The sequence below is a fragment of the Haemorhous mexicanus genome, chromosome 2, assembly GCF_027477595.1.
Source record: "Haemorhous mexicanus isolate bHaeMex1 chromosome 2, bHaeMex1.pri, whole genome shotgun sequence".
Classification (NCBI taxonomy): domain Eukaryota; kingdom Metazoa; phylum Chordata; class Aves; order Passeriformes; family Fringillidae; genus Haemorhous; species Haemorhous mexicanus.
Genome location: NC_082342.1, coordinates 44,277,571 through 44,298,482, shown reverse-complemented (window position 1 = coordinate 44,298,482; position 20,912 = coordinate 44,277,571). Strand labels below are relative to the sequence as shown.

General features: G+C 37.1%; 1 protein-coding gene across 1 annotated transcript in view; it reads right to left on the bottom strand.

The window, feature by feature from the left end:
* The window catches only part of CNTN5 (contactin 5), a 276,614-nt gene that overhangs the window by 4,553 nt on the left and 251,149 nt on the right, over nt 1-20,912 (bottom strand). The window contains exons 18-21 of the mRNA XM_059840298.1: nt 19,739-19,973; nt 8,783-8,892; nt 1,882-2,068; nt 1,323-1,435 (exon numbers count right to left, since the gene is read on the bottom strand). Of these exons, the coding sequence (XP_059696281.1) occupies nt 1,323-1,435; nt 1,882-2,068; nt 8,783-8,892; nt 19,739-19,973 (645 nt within the window). The remainder of the gene's footprint in view (nt 1-1,322; nt 1,436-1,881; nt 2,069-8,782; nt 8,893-19,738; nt 19,974-20,912) is intronic.

Sequence of the window (20,912 nt, the reverse complement as noted above, 5' to 3'; positions counted from 1 at the left end):
TAACACAGTCACTGCAATGTTTACTCTTTCATGCTTTCATTAGGGATTTCTTGACATTGCATTTGAACAGACTTTGCTTTTACTCTTCCCCTCCTGCAGTGGCTTCAAAACAGTAATAGCAAAATATTTTAGAGATTCATGAATGTGAAAGGACATAGATTATGGCTGAGAGCAAAGACAGAGGACTTGCCCTCTTTTGCATTAGGTGTTGCACATCTTTATCTCCAAAATTTCAAAATGTATTTTGAGTTCCATTTGGTTTAAATTCTTATCCCACAGCTCATGTTCATATTCACATTTTTTGGCTGAAGAACCCAACTTCAAATATAAGAAAAATAGCCTGAATAATGTATTTATTGTGTTTACCTTAGCTGGCTAAATCAACTGACAAGAGCTCAGATCTATCCTTACATTTCCTGTGAAACTCAATCCAAACTTATGGCATGTGGGAGGAAAGCAAGTCAGCACGTAGCTGTCTTTTTCTTATTTCTGCATAAGAGTTTCTGTTCCCAGAGAAAATTGAAAAGGTCAGAGAGGTGTGAAAAACCAAAGAAGTCAACTCTACTATTTCAGAATATCAACTATTTTCATAAAGGTTAGAACAGTTTCTGGTTTATTTGAACCATTTTATACTTTCTTGGTGATATTTCCTATGTATCAGAGGAGATATGAGAATGTAGTCCATAGAAATGATTTGATATGGGCTCCAAAAAACCCAGACTCCACACTTCTTTAAAAACACTGTAATAATTTTATTTTTATTTAAGGTACTGCTGTGAATTCTGATTTTATGACTTGTTATTTCAGTGTTAATCAGGATTTTATTCTTTCAAACTTCAAAACTTTAAATTCCAGATAATATCATCACTGCAGTTGACCATCACTAACATGATCACAAAATAAACTGAAGTACTTGTGTTTCTGCTTCAAAAATATTAATTTTAATGTAAATTAAAGCTATCTCATTATTCTGCATTTCTCTAAATCCTACTGCAAACACAGTTGAATTGAAGAGGTATTAGGAATTTCATTGCAGTCTGATATTATTAATAGCCACTGCTGACTCAGAGAGGATGGACTGAGCCCCCGAGATAGAGGGGAGTCACATAGAGTTTGGTATTTGAAAATCCCAACAAAAAATATGTTGGGACATTTCTCGCATTTTAATTTTATTTATTGCTTCTCACAGTGAAAGCTGTTTGGAAACAGTTTGTAGAAAATGCTTCACTTGCACAGAGAAAGAAGAAAGGCAAAAAAGGCAACAAAGAAGAGGAGTAATTGCTTGGAAGAGAGAAAGGTGAGCAAGGAGGGGAAACACTAACCTTATATCCCATTACATCAGACTCATTAGCTAGAGGTCTGACTGGCTCCCACCCAAGAGACACATGAGAGCCATCCTGTATCCACATAATATTGCCTGGTGCTTGGCTGGGAGCTGAGAAAAAAAAAATAACATGTACATATATCTTTTTTTTATAGTTAGTTTCTTTAAAAACAAAAGTATTTTAATCTTTCATTATATATAAAACTGGTAGTGTTACCAGGCTAGCAACTCTAGATGGAACATTCAAGTTTTTTTTCATCAGTTGCGTAATTTAGTAGATTATAGTGCATTTATTCCATCCACCCCATAAATTCCACAAAGTTTATGGACTTGAACTCTTTTGTCTCCCTTTGTACAAAAGGCCTTGTTTTCTAGAAAATTAACCTTTGTTATGAATGCAAAGCCATATGAATTAATTTCTAAACATCAAAGCAAAGCCATGAATCAAAGCTATACATGATTCCTGATTATTATACACTCTTAATAAATAAAAAACCTAATGGGACAGAGTTGCTCCCTGCTTTCTTCCTTTTAGCAAAGGTACTGAGATTACTTACGGGATTTTTTGGTTGCTGCATGCACAGCAGTGCTAGGTGGTCCATACCCTGCAGCATTGTATGCCCTCACTGTTAGGTGATATAATGTGTTTCCTTCTAATCCTGTCAGGAGGATGGATGACTCATTTCCCTCTGTTTTGACCTTTTCTGCTGCTTCTTCCTGCTGCATGTCCTTCCAGTAACCAACCTGCCAACAAGCAACCAAACAAAGGGTTAATATAGGCACCTGGCAAGCTCATGCTGCCAGATGCTTGTGCTTGTTACCCTGTGGAAAGTATTTTTGCCATTTATGCCTTTTTCTGATCATCAGACCCCTTTAAGCATATGGGATTTGACCTCAAGCCATTCAGTGCTCTCTTCTCCAAAATGGCAAGACATGGAATATTGTGGTGTGACCTGGAGCACATGGAACACATGGCTGTGTTCTGGCACAAGAGTAGGTTACTATAAGACAGAAGAGGAGAGAATGAACTTTGTCAGTGAGAACCCATCATTGAAGGACACCATTCAAGGAGAAATCATCCTCTGGTAGGTCACCAGAATATCTATGTTCACTCTGGAAAACTCTGACTGCATCAGTTAAGTGTTCTGAGCAATATTCTCTTCCTGGCCTGGTGCAAATCAGATCCAGGAGATTTCTTGTCAGTCCAATGAATAGGCAACGACAGAACAATGACAGAAATATTTAAATAATTTGAAAAATCTTAACAGAAGAAAAAGAAGGAAATTGATTCAGTTTTAGTTCTTGGATGTAAACTGGTTTCTGGTAAATGAAGTTTTGATAGTATGTTCATGCTCTTCCTTTTTAGACATAAAATAAACCCCTAAATGATGTTTGGTGGTTCTTAATTTTATTCTCTAGTATCTTTAAATTTAACATCATCTCAAAGAGGTTTTACAGCTAAGCTGAGAATTTGGCTAGTCTTTGTCCTAAGGCACCCAGCTCTTCCAAGGTGTAACTAAAGAAAATGTATCTAGGAGAGCTACACAAGAAAAGGCAATTCTCATGGGGCCCTATTTTGCCTAACAGGAGATGTCACTAAAATGCCATTCAAAGACCTATACTCAACTTACTATTATTCATGCTGAGACCTACTTGATTTTCTTCCACATTTTGACCTTTTGTGTGAGGCTGGTTATTTCTTAATAAGTTATTTACATTGTATTGGTATAACGTTTCCTCTGAGAAAAAAAAGGTCAGAGACAAGACAGAACACTTGAGAATGTCTCCCAGGAAATGGTGAACCAAAAAACCCCCAAGGGCTTCACAAGAAAATAAGAACAATGAGCACAATGCTGACCTTTTATAATTGCCTTAGGACTACCATAAAAAAAAAAAAAAATCTGGTTGCAAAAATATACATTTGAGGTCCTATCTTCACTTGACAAAAGTGCCTCTGTTAACTTTGATTGAGGGTATATTAGTTTGTGTCACCTCACAGTCCACTCTTTCAACTGTAAAATTCAAGTATTTGCCTTTTTTGTGTGTGCCTGCATTATCTCATGTTAAAATGCTGTTGCTTTAATTCTTAGATCAATTACAGCTCAATTCACAAATCTAGCTGCAGTCACCACTTGTTCTGAAATAAGTGTGATTCACTGAGGTATTTTGCTGGATGAATGCTTGACCAAAGCTACTGGTATCTGAAATAACACCTATTCAGAGTCAGCTTTCTTTTCTTCAAAAGAAAATGGAATCAATAACCATTTATTCAAATCCTACTGTTGAATCTCCAACACTTATTATTTCTTGGGCAGTCAGAGTCCTTTCATTTTACTTGTGATGCATCTTTACAAATTTGGTGCTATGATGGTGAGAACTGCACCATATTGAGCACTGTATGAACAGGCGAGCAAAATTACAAGTAGCTGCCTTCATTCACAGGACATGTCGTGTCTCATACTAATGAAATGTTCAGAAATGTTCATGAATAAACTTTGATCTCTTTTTTATCTTTTTTTTTTTTTGGGGGGGGGGGGCAATACAAGCATCTATTTGTTGATGACCAAAGGAAATAAAAGAAGTAGTTCTAAAACAAAAACATTCCAATGATTGTTGACTGAGGTAGATGGTGTGGGGATTTACATTGATTTGAACTGAAATGAAGATACTTCTGATGTTTAAAAGTGAGAGACACATGTCTTAAAATAGAGGGTTTGCTTATTTACACTTTTCTGGATTTGCTAGTTCTTTTTTAAATCTTATTTTCTGTAACCTTAGTTTAAACTTCTCAGAAGGGATCTATAACACAGAACAGGTTTTCATTCATGATAACATTGAATATTGATAATAGCATGAAGTATAAATCATAAAAAAGTAGCCCATATTTGAAAACTGAAAGAAAAAGGGAGAAGAAAGCATTTTTAGTCTGTTTAATGCATTCTAGTTTGCAAGGTTTTACATTTTTCCTGGACCCACTGTTGTTTTTAGCCAAAGAATAATAAACTTTGATACCTGATTTCCAGAGACCCATCCCTTTGAGCTAGAGAGGAGCAACCGGCTTTGATCTGATCATGGGTTAAGCAATAGTTAAAAGCAAATCTTGGTAAAAAAAAATAATTTCTGTCTAAAATTCTTCTACTTCTGATAGTTGCAGACCACTTCCTTGAAGTTTTAAGTTAAAAAGTATCTTAAATGATACCACTCTTTTGCCTAAGTTAGTTTCTAGGTTATTCAGTCTTTGTCATAACTGAACTGGATCTAATTGCAGGTCATCTTCACTAAATGCAGTAAAACCAGAGTTATTGGCTGGATATTCTTGCCTCTGACCACAGAAAATTAAAGCTATAAATTAAGCATACCAAGTAAGAGTATAAATTAAGTAGAACTTCTGTCTTGGTTTTCCAGGCTATGGTTAAAATATCTATATGCTCTTTCTAAATTACCTCAAGGTAAACTTCACTAAATAAAACAAACAAACAAAAAAAAAATCTAGTACCATGTAGATAAAATTATCTGTTCCGTTATAAAACCAGATAAAGTGCAACTCAGAAGCAGCAAAATATTGAGTAATTCTCCTTGAAATGCCATAATGTAGTTTTCTTAAATAAATAATATAATAAACCAAGTTATTATGTCAAATAATCCTCTCTAAAAAAGGCACTCAAGATCAATTTTTTCATCTTTTATATTTTTGTCCTTTTTGGATTTTGTTTATTTGTTTGCTTCAAGTTGATCTTTTGATTGTATTAACCAAACTCCTATCCCTTAGAGCAGCTCCAGCAAAAAAGACATGAGATTTTTTTATTTATACTTAAGTATTAGCCTTGTTTTTCTGGAAAAGAAAAAAGAAACCCAAAATATCTCTTCCTCCAGTCAGTAATTCTTTCTGTTTCCCTTCCTTACCAGTAGTGAACAAAAACGAAAATACTGCCTCAGGCTCAAATAGATTTTATAACCTTCAGCTTATAGATTCCAAACAATAAGTATGAACAACACACAATATTTTTCCACAATTCTGACAAAGTTTTTGAGCTGCTTCTACTTTATCAGGCTGTAGCTGGCATATATTTAGTGAGGTCGGGCGGACAGCTGACAAACCTGTACTGAAAGCAGGAATAATATGTGCTTTGGAAGATGCAAATGAGGGCAGCAAACCTTGCATAAAACTCATGTGGCATAACAGTTAACACTGCCTTTCAAGGATGACAGTGTGAAATTGGACAAGTTCCTTTGCCTTTCATTACTCCTTAGCACAAAGTGCAAGCAGGGCCACAGTGAAAGTGGGTCACTGTGAACTTGTCCACATTTAGTAAATATTCTGTCACTTTGGTTGATTAAAGCCCAAACATTCAAGTGTTAAGAAAATAGCTGCCCCTTTTATAATGCTGTTGCCAAAAGGCCAGCAATGTGAAGACTGTGTAGGAGGTTGTCACTGCTATGATGGCTGCAGCCAGAATTCGAATTGAGACATGAAAGCAGAGTGGCCAGTCAGATTGTTTTGCATTCAGATGGAACCAAAGGCAACCCTTTACTTGTCTCCCAAAGTAATTCTACGTTAGGAAACAAATAAAAAATTGAAAAAAAAAGGATAATTCATCCTTTTATCAAAATTACTGTATTTCTGTGCATTATCTATTTGCTGTTTGTGGATTAAAGGAGGCTTTTTGTTGTTTAACTACAGGCTTTGTTTTCCACTGCTCTGAACAAATTATGAACTTTCAGAATTGGTTTTGAAATTAAGAGTTTTCCCAACAAGTGAAAGACACTCTTAAGAAAATAAATAATATAGAAAACATAAAGCTGTTCTGTACTTCTGGGTGGTTTTTTGGGGGGGTGGATTTTAGACCCAATGTCTTCCTACACAGACTCCTTTGTTTTTTGCACTATGGGGATGCTCTAAAGGCAAACTCTCTGTATGTTAGGAAAATTGGGCTGATAGTGTACTTAAGTGAATATTAGAATGCACTGACTCACTGTACTGATCCTATAAATCATTACCTCCTTTTTGATGAAATCCTCCCCAAAAATGGAATTGAAAAGATCTAGCAATACCATCCTTAGAAGTTATTCTCTCCTGCTGGATTGTGCAGAACAGCAACATTTACTTTTATGTTTACTGAGTAAGTGCTGCTCTGATTGTAATCATTCCTGTGAGGATGGAGGAGAATAAATTACTCCGTGGAAGATTTGTCTGCCAGAAAGTGAGCAGAGGAATTCTGGCTAAACGAACAAAGATGGAAAGAGCAGGATGGGTTTGGGTAGGATGGGGAGGAAAAAAATACCCTCATCTCCCTAGATAAAAGTAGTATCTCAAAAGGTATTACTCCTTAGAAGGCTCCTCTAATTGCTTTGTGAGAGGAGGTAAAAGGGAGCAGTGAATTGTTTTTTTTTCTCCATTTTTTTTGTTAGGTCAATTGCAGGTCCTTGGCTTGAAATATTTACTCTGAAATCTTCATGCTGTAATCCTAAAATTGGTGTACAGCAGAGTGAGGAGCCAAATTATTAGTGAGGTTCACTATTAGCATCTTCTCCTATATTAATGGGCACATTAAGAATTGTACCTGAGAAATCTGTGAGAGACTTAGAGACATAGAGACAGTATTGCTGTTTGGGTCAGAGTATGCCAAACTCCAAAGGTTTTGCACTTTCCAAGTGCAGAAAACCACCTCTGACACAAAGCAAGCCCACTGTCCTACCTGTAACAACCATCTAAGACACATATGTAGAGCTAAGGGAAGTGTTATGTGACAACCAAGTAAATGCAAAATCCATTCACATTATGGAAGGTGAAGCTTCTAGGGAAATAAATTTCAATTTTAGAAAGAAAATCTATTTTTTATTTTAAAATATGTAATGCAAACTTAATAGGACATTTTGAGAATCATTTTGATCAATGGAATGAGGGTAAGAGTGAAAACAGTAGGTATAATTTAAAAGATGTTAAGAGAGCTGAGGGGAAAAAAAGCCAAATCAGACACCTTTCTGAAAAAAAAAGAGACAAGGTACAGCAAGTAAGTCATTACAGATGATAAAAGACTGGTCTCAAGATTGAAGTCAGCTTAGTAACAAGTGGAACACTTCAACATGGAGAGGAATAGTATTTGCAAGATGAATATCATCTCTATCAGATACAGTCTTGTTCTCTTTATAAATGGCATGTTGAAAAGTAAAATGGTCAAATATAACTTTTGCTGTATGAAGCAAGCTATGTGCAAAGGAATAGAAACATATTTAATGTAAGGAAGAAGCGGGAGAAAAGAGCAATGAAAGAAAACTGACCGAGGGTTAGCAGAGTTCAGCGTGCTGACGTAGATGGGAAAAAGACCTGAACAAATGCTAGACCTGAGGGGATGCACCAAAGTCACAGCCCATTTACACAGTGCTAGATATTAACAGAGATATTGCTATCCAATACATCAATAGGCTACAGAAACAGGTAAAAAAATATGAACTGGCTGCATCTGAGCTACGAGGTAAATGTGCTGTCCTGGTTGTGGCTGGCCAGCCGGAGGCTGAGCTGCCCAGACACCTACATTTCCTTCCTAAGGCTATTGGTGGCTATCACCTGCCCCTGTGGTTGCCCAGACATGCTACTAGGGAGACACCCTGTACTAGTAAATTATTCTTTGACACCCCCATGATTGGTGTCTACCTCAGACCTACATGTTTACTCTCTTTTCAATGTTACTGTAGAAAATCAGGAATGAATCACCACTGCCTAAAAGTTTAAGCAAGACAAATATCCTGCATCCCAAAAGCAGTAAATTTGGTTTAGCTAGACTATTTAATGAGGACCAGCACAGCCTGATCCACAAGGTCAGGGTGGGTTGTGGTGGTGGCCCAAAAGAATAGACAGGTGTACTGCTAGATCTGATCTGTTCCTGGAGGTTTGGGTTGTAAACAGTATCCAAAGGTGCAAGGAGGTCCCTTGCCAGGGCTGGTTCCCTCCCCCAAGTCAGGAAGGGCTGTCTCTAAGCAGTGTTTTATTTATGGACTGTGCAGCTACTGCTTCCCTCCCTCCATCCTGTTTTAACTGTCTGCCCAGCAGATGTCCCTCGGCCACTGTGGGATGAGAGCACATGGATGCAGAGGCTCTCTCCTTTCTCTGGGCTGATTGCTGTCAGTAAATAACAAGTTCGAACTGGTTGCTTAGAGCTGGCAACAGTCAATACCTAATTTTCCCCAGCCTGTGAATGATGCATGCTGGGTCACTTGCAGTTCTTTCAGCTCTTTCTGAAGTGACAAAGAGATGTTATAAGAACTAGTGTTGAACAGTTTTCAAGCACAAATAAATAAAAAATGTTCCGGTGCTAAAGCTGTGACCGTTGTTCCACAGCCAGTGGTGCGTATGCTAAAACGAGAATAATTCCTATTGATGTTTCACTACTGCACATGTTAACAGAATGCAACACTCTCAAAAGCAACAGGACTTCTCATTACGATATTCTGTGTTCATACCTCGAATCCCTGTGGTCTTCCTAGACTTTCTTTAATATGTTTCCACGCAACAAGAATCTCTGATACAGACAAACTCGTAGCTTTGACATCGATGGGAGCAGCAGTGGGTTCTGTATTAAGAAAAATTGAAACAATAAACCTCCACTGTAACAGCTTGTATTTATCAAAAACACTCCGTCTGAAACTGTCATTTACTTCCTTTATTCTACCTTAATACTCTCAAGAAGGTATGACACTTAGGGGGAACATGAAAAACTGAACAAGATGAAGAGATTATTATTGTTTTATTTCTTTATTTGTGTCATGCTGCATCAATATCTCATCACTGATGATGGGTGCAGCAAACTGTGAAAGAATCTCGTCTGCAATTTTTTAAAAAAGCTTTAATATTTGTATATGTGTCCCCTGCCTCCACACACCCCTTTCATAGCCCTAACTGCAGCAGTAAAAGGAGCTTTCATTCTATTTGTGGGTTCTTAGTGCCATTCTGTCAGCTCAGGATGAGCAATGCCTTGCTGGGTGCTCAGTCAGCCCTGCCCTGGGGCAATACTGAGCAGGAGGTGATACCCAGCACTGTAGTGAAATGCTGTGTGAAAGATGCTTTTTTTAAGACTATGTTATTATATCCTCAAAGTCAGCAGCACCAGTGTTTGGGAAGTACCACCTTCTCTCTGCTGTGCAGCATTTACTGTTTTAGGACTTGGGTGCACATTTTTTATAAAGACACCAAGACCTAATGTCTGTCCCTCTGATTACCTGTGTTTGTTTCCATTGCCCTCTGTCTGTGCTTCTATCTCCATGCTATTCATAAAACACTCTGCAGTTCTGACCTCCTGATTGTCTGGAACAGAGGATCCTTCCTGTCCTCCAGCCAGCCTGGGTGCCCTTTGGTGGTGCTGGGGCACAGCCAGGATGCTCACAGAAGGCTGTGGGGTGCTTTACACAGCACACTTGCCCAGCAGTGTTGCCACAAGTGTGTTTGCCTTTGTACTTTCACATCCATGAACGCTTTATAGAGGCCCAGCTTCTTTCAGTGGTTGGGAAGTTGAGTAAATGTGCCCAGATATTTGCCATGACAGGCTGCTGAGCACTCCACCACTCAGTTGTACCACCTGTTACTGTATACTGGGAGTGATGAGTGTCCAAAAATTGTTTCATATGAAACTAGGACATGAGTCAAGGAAATCTTGTGGGTCTTTTGCTCTATTACCCAGATACAACTGAAAACTTTCTTTAAGACAAGCTGTGGAGGCAAGGCTTCCACCTATACTGTGCAACACACAATAGGGAATTTCTCCACCTTTCTGGTGTAGCTCACTTAGCAAAAATGTGAATTCACATTCCCCTCTAGTCACAGAACCCGTGATCTCTTCCTTGGCCAAATGTTCCTCATTACATTTCTAATGTGGTGATCTGTTCCTGAAGGGCAGGCAGAGGTCTTGGTTTTATGTCATAGGGAGACACATCAAAGAGCTTTCTGAAAAATTGGGTTTTGGGGACTTGTTTAACAGGGTTGCAGAAAAGCAGTCTCCTTACAGAACAGCCTGAGATAAAATTTCATATTTTTCTCAGTGATCAAACCACCTAATATGTAAGATACCTAATATCAACTGACTCATTAACTACTCTCCTTTCTCTGCAGCTGTTGCTCTGGCACTACTGCCCCACAAACATTTTTGACACGGCTCATACTAATTTTTCATCGTTTTTGATGTCAGACTTTAAATGTTTGTTACTCTTTTTTGATCTCTTTTTTAATTTACATCTGAAGAAAATGAGTCAATCTGATGTGATACAAAGTGGTGTTTGCCAACAATGAGCATTACTAATAAGTATAAAATATGTTTGGAACTTTTTAGGTAATAAAGAATAAAAAAATATGTTCAGGAACAGGAGAAATGATCTTTTGAATTCAATACTGAAAGAATTGCATTATGAAGAAATATATTGCTCGTAATATGATTTTCTGTTCAACAGTTACATCCTGCTTTCTATTTTATGTACTACTAAGATTTGTGTGGCAAAAGCTATTTTCTAGTTTTTGTATTATTGAAGCAATTACCTTGTTGTCAGAAAAGATTGCAGTGGTATAAATAATTTGAGATGTACACAAAATGTTGGTTGGCAGACTTTACATTTTCTATAAATGCAGGAATCATTTCCTCTTCATAGCATTCACTAGGAGTGGAGTATACATTGCTTGAATAGAAACACAGAATATTTTCTGATATTTTTAAAAAATGTTTTCAACAAATGGAGCAGAAATAGTTTGGATTTTTTTATGTGAGGAAAATGTATTTCTCACATATTCAGAAACAATTCACTGCAGTTTCACTGATATAAGGCACTGAAAATTGTGTTCAGCAAAACAACAGAAATTATGTATTTGGGAATAAGATATAGCATGACTGTCTGAAAGTTTTTGGAGCCTAAATAGCATTTTTTATTGATTCAGATATGATGAGGACCATATAATTTCTGGCGATATAATACAGTCTGTGGTTCACTCCAATGTCATGCTTTATTCTCTGTGTCTAAAACTAATGATAAGTATGATAGGTTCATTAGCTTTTTCTATTATGGTCACTGATGTTATAATCATACTATTTTCTTCAGATCTTGTCATTATGTTAAACCTATAGCTGTCTACCTATGGTCATGCTTCCTGAAAAAAGAAAAAAGTCCATCTTTAGGAGTCCCTTTAATATTCCCTTCTTTGAATTAAAGATGCAGTACAACAAATTCTCATAAGGCTGTGTGCAATAGCCATGAAACACTGTCTTTCCCTGTGCTGCAATCACATTTTAAAGAAACATGATCAATATGTAGGTTTTGTGGGATGGCCGTAAAATGGCAGAACATGCATTTGCACTAATTTAATTTCTAATGTTCAGAGTGGGAATCCTGAATTGTGACACTGGGAAGTAAAAAAAAGAATCAGTTACTAGCCCTCAGTGTGTGGTACCTGTTTATGACTGTAAGCTGATCTGTTTTCCTGAAATACTCATCCTTATAGATTTCCACATGAAGTCCAAGAGCCTACTCAAATTTATGTTGTTTTAATTCTTCTGTGGAACACAGCCTCAGTCAGGACTACAAAGCCAATCACTTCATGTCTGTTTAGTTCTTATTCTGATTCCAAAAAAAATTTTTACAAAGTAGTCTTATTCAAAATTCGAGCTCTTGTTTGAAGATAAGAACCTCAGTCTGAGCAATTGCATTATGACTGCAGGCAGTTCTTCATAGCTGAGATTTTGGGATTTCAGCCAGGATCTATTTCTGTGATAATGCCTCTCTGTGGAAAAACCCACAAGAGATATATCAGAAGGAAAATTAGGAAAAGTCATCGCTCTTGTGTCAACCTGTAAGTAAAGAAAGAGGTAGCATTTGCTTCCTTGCTAGAAATAGCCATGTAGACTATCTTGCAAAGCAGAGAACCTCCAGTGAATTTTTTCCATTCCTGAGAAATGAGGGACTCTACCAGATCTGCAGTGAAATATATGTCTGCAGGATATAGAAATTTCTCCGGAATCTCGCGCTTAAAAGGGAAAAAATATCCAATTTCCACAACACCAGAAACAAGATTACTGTTTCCAGAACAGACCTTTGGAATTCTCACTTTTCCACAAGTCCTTTCTCTTTTCACCTTCTCTCTGACCAGAGTCTTTGCAGAAGACTTTAAAACAGGAAAAATTAGAAGAGTATTGGAATGAGCTACAAGTGAAGACCTCTGCCCTGAATATTTTTGATGTAGTGCTGAAATACTCTTTCTTGTTGAGTAGAACTTCTGAAACCTTCTCTTGTAATGATTCTCTCCTGCACACTTTCTCACAGTGTTCATCTTGCTGTGACTCTCCCTTCCCTGTGGAATAACTCAGATTTATTACACAACAGAGTGACATCTGGGAATAAGGAGCTGCCTTATTCCACAAAGAATTTACCAGAGGAGCGTTGCCATCTTTATGAACACAAATGGTTTGTTTTCCATCAAGTGACATGGCAGACAGAGTTACCCTCAGCATGTGAGGGGGGGATGTGCCCATTATATTTATTGCACATCTGATTCCCCTGGGGCTAGTGCCATTGATCAGAGGAGTGCTTAATAAACTCCTTCATGTCAGGATTGTGATTTCATTCCTTAAAAAGTCATTGGAGACAGCTCTAGCTGAGCTTTCGCAGCATCTCTCCAGACAGATCATCTGGCAGAATCAGGAAATAACCCTCTGTAGTTTACAGCTAATCTGCCAATTAGTTTTCAGGTTCACCTAAACCCCAAGTAGCTCAGCTTTAACTATGAAATGAATCACAGGACTTCAAGAATTTAAGATTTTAATTAAAGACATTGAGGCTGTATTCCAAGGTGTGTAATTGCATATTATTTCCTCTCAATGAAAAGAAAATAGTAATTTATTTGTCTAAATATGGAGAAACAAAACTGCAATGGCTTTTCTATGGTCTTTTGACTTCTGGATAACTGAGAGCTTTGGATCTCCATTGGCTCAATGAATTACCACAAATCCATACAAAGCAAGAACAAAAGCTCTGTGCAGTATCATTGCATCTTGTATGTATTACAGAAGTGCCTCTGGGGTCCCTCAGGAGGTTTTAAGCAGTAAAAGTTAGAGTCTTCAGGCTTTAACCTGTATTGCTCAGGGCTTTCTATTTCCTATATAGAAGTTTTTAGTAGTGTTCACTACTCCCTTTATCAAAATTATAGATCTTTCAGTTGTTGTGATGATAATTCTGTCAATGCCTGAAGGAGAAATTAGATACTGAAATGAACAGAACTGATCCTGTATCACCCATTATGAAAACCATTAACAAAACAACCCTTCATAAAAGACCTAACTCATCTTGAAACCAGTTGGGTTCCCAGAAACTTCTATTTCCTTTTATATTCTCATCTATTTCCATACTGTAGGGTACTCTAATTCATGTTTATCCTTGTGCTTTTAGGCTGCATCTATACTTGTAAACTAAATGGGGACAGACAATGCAACTCCCTGAGCATGGACAAACAGCTATCTGTGGCATTACACTGTTGGCATCATCCGTGTTGACTCTGGACAATTTGTGCTGCCCCAGGACGTGACAGTTTTATCAGAGTAATGCCCTGATGCAAATTAAAACATTAGAGCCTTTCTTATGTGTAATTTCTCCCTCATCTCCCTGAGTGGAAAAACAGAATAAATTTTATTATGGTAGATTTGAATAGCAAATTCTGCATTGTTGGATTTGGAAAGGGTTGAATTTCTGACAACTGGCAATACCAGAAATTTTCATTACAGGTTTAAAAATTTTCACTTTCATGTTCTTATTAGCTATCCTGTCTATATAATCTTATTTATTTTAAATAAATGCTAAAGTTTTTCATTATTGTTTTCCATTCCTTGATTATATTTAACATCAATTCCTTATTTGCTTCAATTTTTCATGCCTTATATACTTTCCCAACTTAAAAAAAAAGAAGAACCTTAATTTTTTGTCTATACTTGTGTTATTTTTATCTTTTTCACTACTTGGATTGCATTATGTATGTTTTTTACTTACTCTGAATATCTTTTAGAGGGTACATCTATAGATCCTCAGATGCAATGTTCTGTCTCAGAAATATACCATTTCTTGCAGTATAAACTTCAAGTATCTGTTAAATGTTTTGCTTAGAGACATTCCAAAACACTTCTATTTTTAGTTTCAACAGTTAATTCCAGTTAATAAAATAATTTCCTGCTTTTTAATGATGACATGTACCACTGTTATTTTTTATGATCAGCTTTTCTATAGTGTCTTAATTATTCATCAGAACAAGGCTATTGTACTGTTATTTCTTCTCACCTAGTCAGTACTGGATAAAGAATCTGCTAATTAGCACAGCCAGAACACAAGGTCATTAGTCTTTACTAATTAGTTTTTACCATCCAAACTACTCCGAACAGCTAAATTTGCTGATAAATAACAGCAGTCTTTAGTAATTTTCAACAATTAGAAATGTCTTTCTCAGCATCCAAATTGATCAGGGTAATCAGTAATTGACCTCTGTCTTGACTTCCAGCTTTTGTAATTGCCCTTTTCCAAAATTGCATGGGACCCAAGGTTATTCTGCTTTATCCAAATGCTGATTTTTTTATTTGCTGATACATTATCCCATCATCAGCATGTTATGACATCCAACTTTTATTTTGTCTTTCTTGTGTAGCTCATACTTTGTCTAGCCATGCTTGTTAAAGAAAGCCAGCCTGGCCATCACTGTTATCAGCACAGCCTTTTCCATCTTCTTACCATCATATCTTCAGACTTGTATTTTCTCCTCCATTGTTATATTTGTGACTTCCTCAGTTTTCATTTTCCAGTGAATTAAAGCCACGCACAGAGGTTGCATGTAGTTTTCTCTGATGCTGAAAGCTTGTATTAGTAACCTTGGAATTCTTGGCACCTCAGTATTTAGATGAAATATGGTCATCAATAAAAAGAGGATGCATAAATGTTTGTGTTGTAACAAACAGTGCTAACATTATTTTTGTTCATTGCTTTTTTTTCAGTGTCTAGTGCCTTTACAATTGTATTTTTTCTTCTGTGGATAAAATTCATCTGTACCTGCACTGAATTTCAGTGCTGTTGCAGTATTTTCTAGCAAGAATCTGATACCTTATTTTCTTGACAGAAAGTATGGTCAGAAGATTTCTCTCTGTTCTGTTCATGATCCTTTTCAGCCTCAGGCCTGCACACTGCAACCTTTCTCCTGGCAGGTAGCCTAATTTGCCATGCCCTCATGTCTCTTTCTCTTACTAAAGTTTTCCTTTATGTAAAGTTCAGGCTCATCCTTCCCTGCTGCTGGAAATGCCTACTGTCTCCTTTTGTTCTGCCTTCTTATTGAGGTAATTGTGCATCTTTTTTCTATGCTGCATCTTCTGAGCATCATCCTCATTCCCTCTTCAGGACTGCTTCCTGGTTACCATCACCCTTTTTAACATCACTACATGTCACCTCTATTTCCTTCTTTTCTCTCTGATTACTTGCTTTATTTCCTTTCCTATGTTTTCCAGGAAAGGCTCTTCCTTCAAACTTCCCTACTGAATAGATACCTTTTCCAGAGAGTCACACATATATTTGCTTTGCTTTTCTCCATGGACTATATGTCTAGTTTTGTACAACCTTTTTGACTGATTCTCCATTCTATTCTGTATTCTTCCATTACATTCATCTGCACTTTTAGCTCCTGGGCAGTCTTTCCCATGAACTATATTCTGATGATGATTTTTAAAAAGTCAAAAGATTGGTGAAGGAGGAAAAAGGTCTTAAAGTATCTATGACCAGGCAGACTTTCTGCCTCTTCAACTTTGGGTCACCACTGCTGCTGATGTTTTAGTGACCATGGGTGTAATTCTATCTTCTAAACACCTGCTGGTCTATGCCCAGGTGGAGGCTGGTGACAAGTGGTGTCCATCAGGGCTCTGTCTTGGGACAAGTGCTCTTCAATATCTTCATCAATGATATGGACAGTGAGATCGAGGGCACCCTCAGCAAGTTTGCAGATGACAGCAAGCCAAGTGCTTCAGCTGACACACCTGAGGGAGAAGATGCCATCCAGAAGGACCTGGACAAGCTGTAGATGGGGGTGTGTGGAAACCCCATGAGGTTTAATAAGGCCAAGTACAAGGTTCTGCACCTCAGTTGGGGCAGTCTTAAACAGAGTGGGAAAAGAAGAAATTGAGAGCAGCCATTGAGAGAGGACCTTGTGAGTTGTCACAGATGAAAAGCTGAACATGAGCTAGCAGTGTGCACTCACAGCCCATAAAGCCAATCCAATCATATCCTGGGCTGCATCCAAAGCAGCGTGGGCAGCAGAGCCAGGGAGGGGATTCTGCCCCTCTGCTCTGCTGAGACCCCTCCTGCAGTTCTTCATCACCTCTGGGGTCTTCATCACAAGAAAGACCTGGACCTGCTTTAGCAGGTCCAGAGGAGGGGCATGAAGTTGATCAGAGGGCTGGAGCACCTCTCCTATGAAGACAGGCTGAGAGAGTTGGGGCTGTCCAGCCTGGAGAAGAGCAGGGCCCAGTGAGACTGTCTACTAGACTTCCAGTACTTAAAGGAGGCTCAAAAAAAGGCAGCGATACTTTATACTGGCACATAGTAACAGGATAAAGGGGAATGGATTTAAACTAAAAGAGGAGAGATCTAGATTAATTGTTAGAAAGAAATTAATTACTGTGAGGTTGGTGAGACCCTGGAACAAGTTGCCCAGAGAAGATGTGAATGCCCCATCCCTGGAAGTGTTCAAGGCCAGGTTGGATGGGACTTTGAGCAACTTGCTTAGTGGAAGGTTCTCTGCCCACAGGAGTGTGTTAAAATTGATGATATTTAAGGTCCTTTCCAACCCAAATCATTCTATGATTCTATTATATGATCTGACTTAATAGACTGAAAAACAGCCACTCAATTTACTTCTGAAAAAGTGCTCAGTGTTTTTTGTCAATTTCTGAGTTCTTTTGCTTAGAAGGTAATGTTTTAAACCTTTTGCCCCCGACAGAATCACTTTATGCAATCAGAGGGCAGTCTGTTGTGTTCACTGAGGGAACACCTTACTCAACACCACCTGCCAAGTTGCTTGCTTAAGAGCAACTAAGAGTTATCACCAAAGGGCTCTGAATGTGAACCACACAATGTGCTGTCACAGTCATACAGAAGAAGGAGATGCATTCATGTTTAATAAATACAAGATTTTTCATGGTTCAGAATCTGTCCCATGAAAACTGTTTTTCTAGTGTGCTTAGCAGAGGCAACATGTTTTAGACTTAGACAAATTTGTTATGCCATAAAACAATTGTAGATCCATTTACAGATGTGGGAAAACTTGTAATATGTAACATAAAGCCTTAATTTTTAATAATTTTATTGCATTGCTTTCTCTAGATGTTTACTGAGTGAATTGGATGTGTAATGAAAAGCAACTAAGCTAAGGCTTTGCTGGATCACCCCTAGGACCATATTACATTGTACTCTCAATTGTTAATATCTACTGTTCAGTAGAAATCCTTTAAAAATTACACCTTCAGTTTAGCTCCCTAGGCATGACAGTCCATACCTCTTTCAAAAACAGTTCCCCATTTTCATAGCAAACTACAATGTCTATTGTCCTCAACCTTCAAATTGCCCAGAATTTATCTGTAATAAACTGTTTCATTGCTCCTTTAAATTCTCAGTAAATTACCTTTTTTTTTTTTTCTGGAGGAAACCTTTTTATAAATTAATTTTGTACTGTAATGTCACAGCATCCCATGTTTTTCCTGACATATGTCTTGTAAAATATTTAGGCCCATAGAATTCCTCATGTACAGACACATTCAGAGACTGAATTAGCAAAGCTATAATGGATAGATACTTTCAAGTTACTGAATTCAAATCAGAAAAGCTGGTTCCTAGAGAAAGTTAATTTTAATATTCTATTAAGACCATTTTTAAAGCTCATATTATAAAAGAACTGCTAGAAAAATTGTTTATATATTACTAATTATTCTATTTCCAGTCTTGTCCAAATAACATGCAAAGGTACAAGGAATCATTCTTTATTGCAATTCAGCATTCAGCTTCTGTTAAAACACCTTTTGCTACTAAAAAAAAATAAAGTGTTTGTTTCCTTTGCAAAACTTTTTTTGCAAAGAACTTTCTGCTCAGAGTATGAAATTATTAAAAAATATAAACATCACCCTTGGCCTCACAGCATAAATTTTCATCTAGAAACAGGAAAGTCAGCTGTACAATTTTCAACTTGTATTGTGCCATTTTTACATTTTAAAATGTAATGGTTTTTATAAAAATATGACTACTTGGTAATCCTGATTCAAAAAGTGGAAAAACCCAAATCACTGAGACTACTTTTTGCAAAAACAGCAGCTCCAATGTCTGTAATTACCGTGAGAGAATAGTAGTAGGCATTGTCTGCTACATCATGGTTCCAAAGTTATAGATTTATTCTGGATTAATATGAAGTATCATTTAATGTTTCCCAGCTTCACATGAAATATTATTATCTTCACATTACTTTTTTTCAGAGAGAGTTTGAAATTCCTCTCATCTGCACTAGGACTCTGCTAATATTACTCTCTTAATAGGAGACAGTGGAATAACTCAAGATAGCAAAGAAAAACTGATATTTATAAATTTCAATAAAGGAGCTTCTGAAAATATTCTTGTGGATAGCATTTATTCGTCTTTTTTGTTCATGGTGCTTTCCATACACTGAGTCCTGTCAAAAAAGAACAGCTTCTTTTACTAGTATCAATTAGTGTTTGTTGGTTTTTTCTGTTTAGTTCTTTTCTGCCACACAAAATACTGTTAGAATTTATAGCAATTCTCAATAGAAGTTTTCAACAAATATTTTTCATTTGTTCTTGGGAGCTAGTTCTATAATTCACATTGAAGACTGGGACATTAATGCAAAGTCAGAACTTTCTACTAATGAAATAAAAGTTAAAATTTATTTCTGTGCAATTTTAGAATTCATTAACTAGGAAATGAACATTCATTAGTGAATTTATTTATTCTTTGAGCTGTTTTCTGATTAACCCATCAAAAAAGGACTATGAATCTCAGAAACATTAGAAAATGGCATCCTTTCTTTGTTTGGTGTTAGAGAAAGGCCTGCCTAAAGTTAAGGCTGATGATTTTGTATGAGGGATGAACCTTCATGGCTTCGGGAGTTTTTTTGGGTGTTTTTTGGTTTTTTTTTGATTATGACTGATGTTGCTTGAAGTCTCTTCCTAAACTTTTAAATTTCTTTTTAGGTAAGCTTGGCAAGTTAGTTCACTTCTTTCTCTGCAAAGCCTGTTTAATGTTATTTAGCACATCTGCAAAGAAATTTGTAATTAAAGTTTAAGAAGTGTGTTACAAGAGGATGCATTATAAATAAAAGGCTTTCTATAGTTCAGGATATGCAATTTAACTTGATGTTGAACTGACCTCCTTCAGCTGAGCAGATGACCACAATAGGGCTGAATGGACCATCTCCTTTGTTGTTGTAAACACCAACTTTCACCTCAAAAGGAGTCAGAGGTGGCACACTTTCATCTCTGTAGATGAATTTTGAGGCATCTGAAGATGTCACCATTTTTTCCTTCCACCCACGTGTCCCATTGGGCCTGAAGGCTACAATATATCCAAATCCTTCTCCACTCTGAAACTCTTCTGACACTGGCTGAAAAAATAAGTTCAGAAATTTAATTATGATTAGAAATAGTTTTACTAATTTAAAACAATATCACAGTTCCATTATAGGATTTTACATAACATACCTGTCCTCATAAGTACAATTGTTTCCTAAGAGAGTTTCCTCACCTAATCACCAGTGAGGTCATTGTCCTAGGACTGAATGAGCTCTTGTGCTCAGAAAAGTGTTTTATATATCCCACTTTTTATTAGGATGCTTTGACCAGTTGTCTGTAGGTGGAATAGCCCTATCAGTGTCCTTGTTAAAAATATAGACCAATATATTGTGAGTAAATGATGTGTGTGACACCTACTGTGGTGGGACTGTTTTGGGTTTTAGGCACCAGACTGTCTAAATTCTGTTCCAAGTGGGGTGTTAAGACTTAGAGATTCAATTCCAGGGTTCAACTTAATACTTAGGATGCATTGTAATAAATCTAACTTGTTCTAAGTCTGAAAAAGTTTTTTTTTTTTTTTTGGTGGAAAATAACACATTTTCTTTTCTCTCCTCAGAGGACCTGTGAAATTAGCCACTTAAATTGGGACACATCTGACATAAGCATGCAGTTAGAAAAGGGATTTGCCTGCTTTAGAGTCCGAACACTGCAAAAAATAAAACTTATGTGTCCTACTCAATGAATGGAACTTTTCTTGCTAATCAGTACATTAGCAGTAGCTTACATTTATTGTGAAGTCAATGGACTAATTTTAGGAACTAGGTTATATTTAACAGCTGTCTGCATATTAAACCTATGTGAAATGTCCAAAAATGGGTGTCTAAAGTCCCTCTCTTGAAATGCCCATCCTAGAGATGCAGCTAATGGGCAAATGAATCAGAGCTGGGGCACAGGTGACACTGAATTCTCTCCCCTCCACATTTCAAGTGAATGTCTCATCACCTGGCACTTCACTTGCAGACAAAATTTTC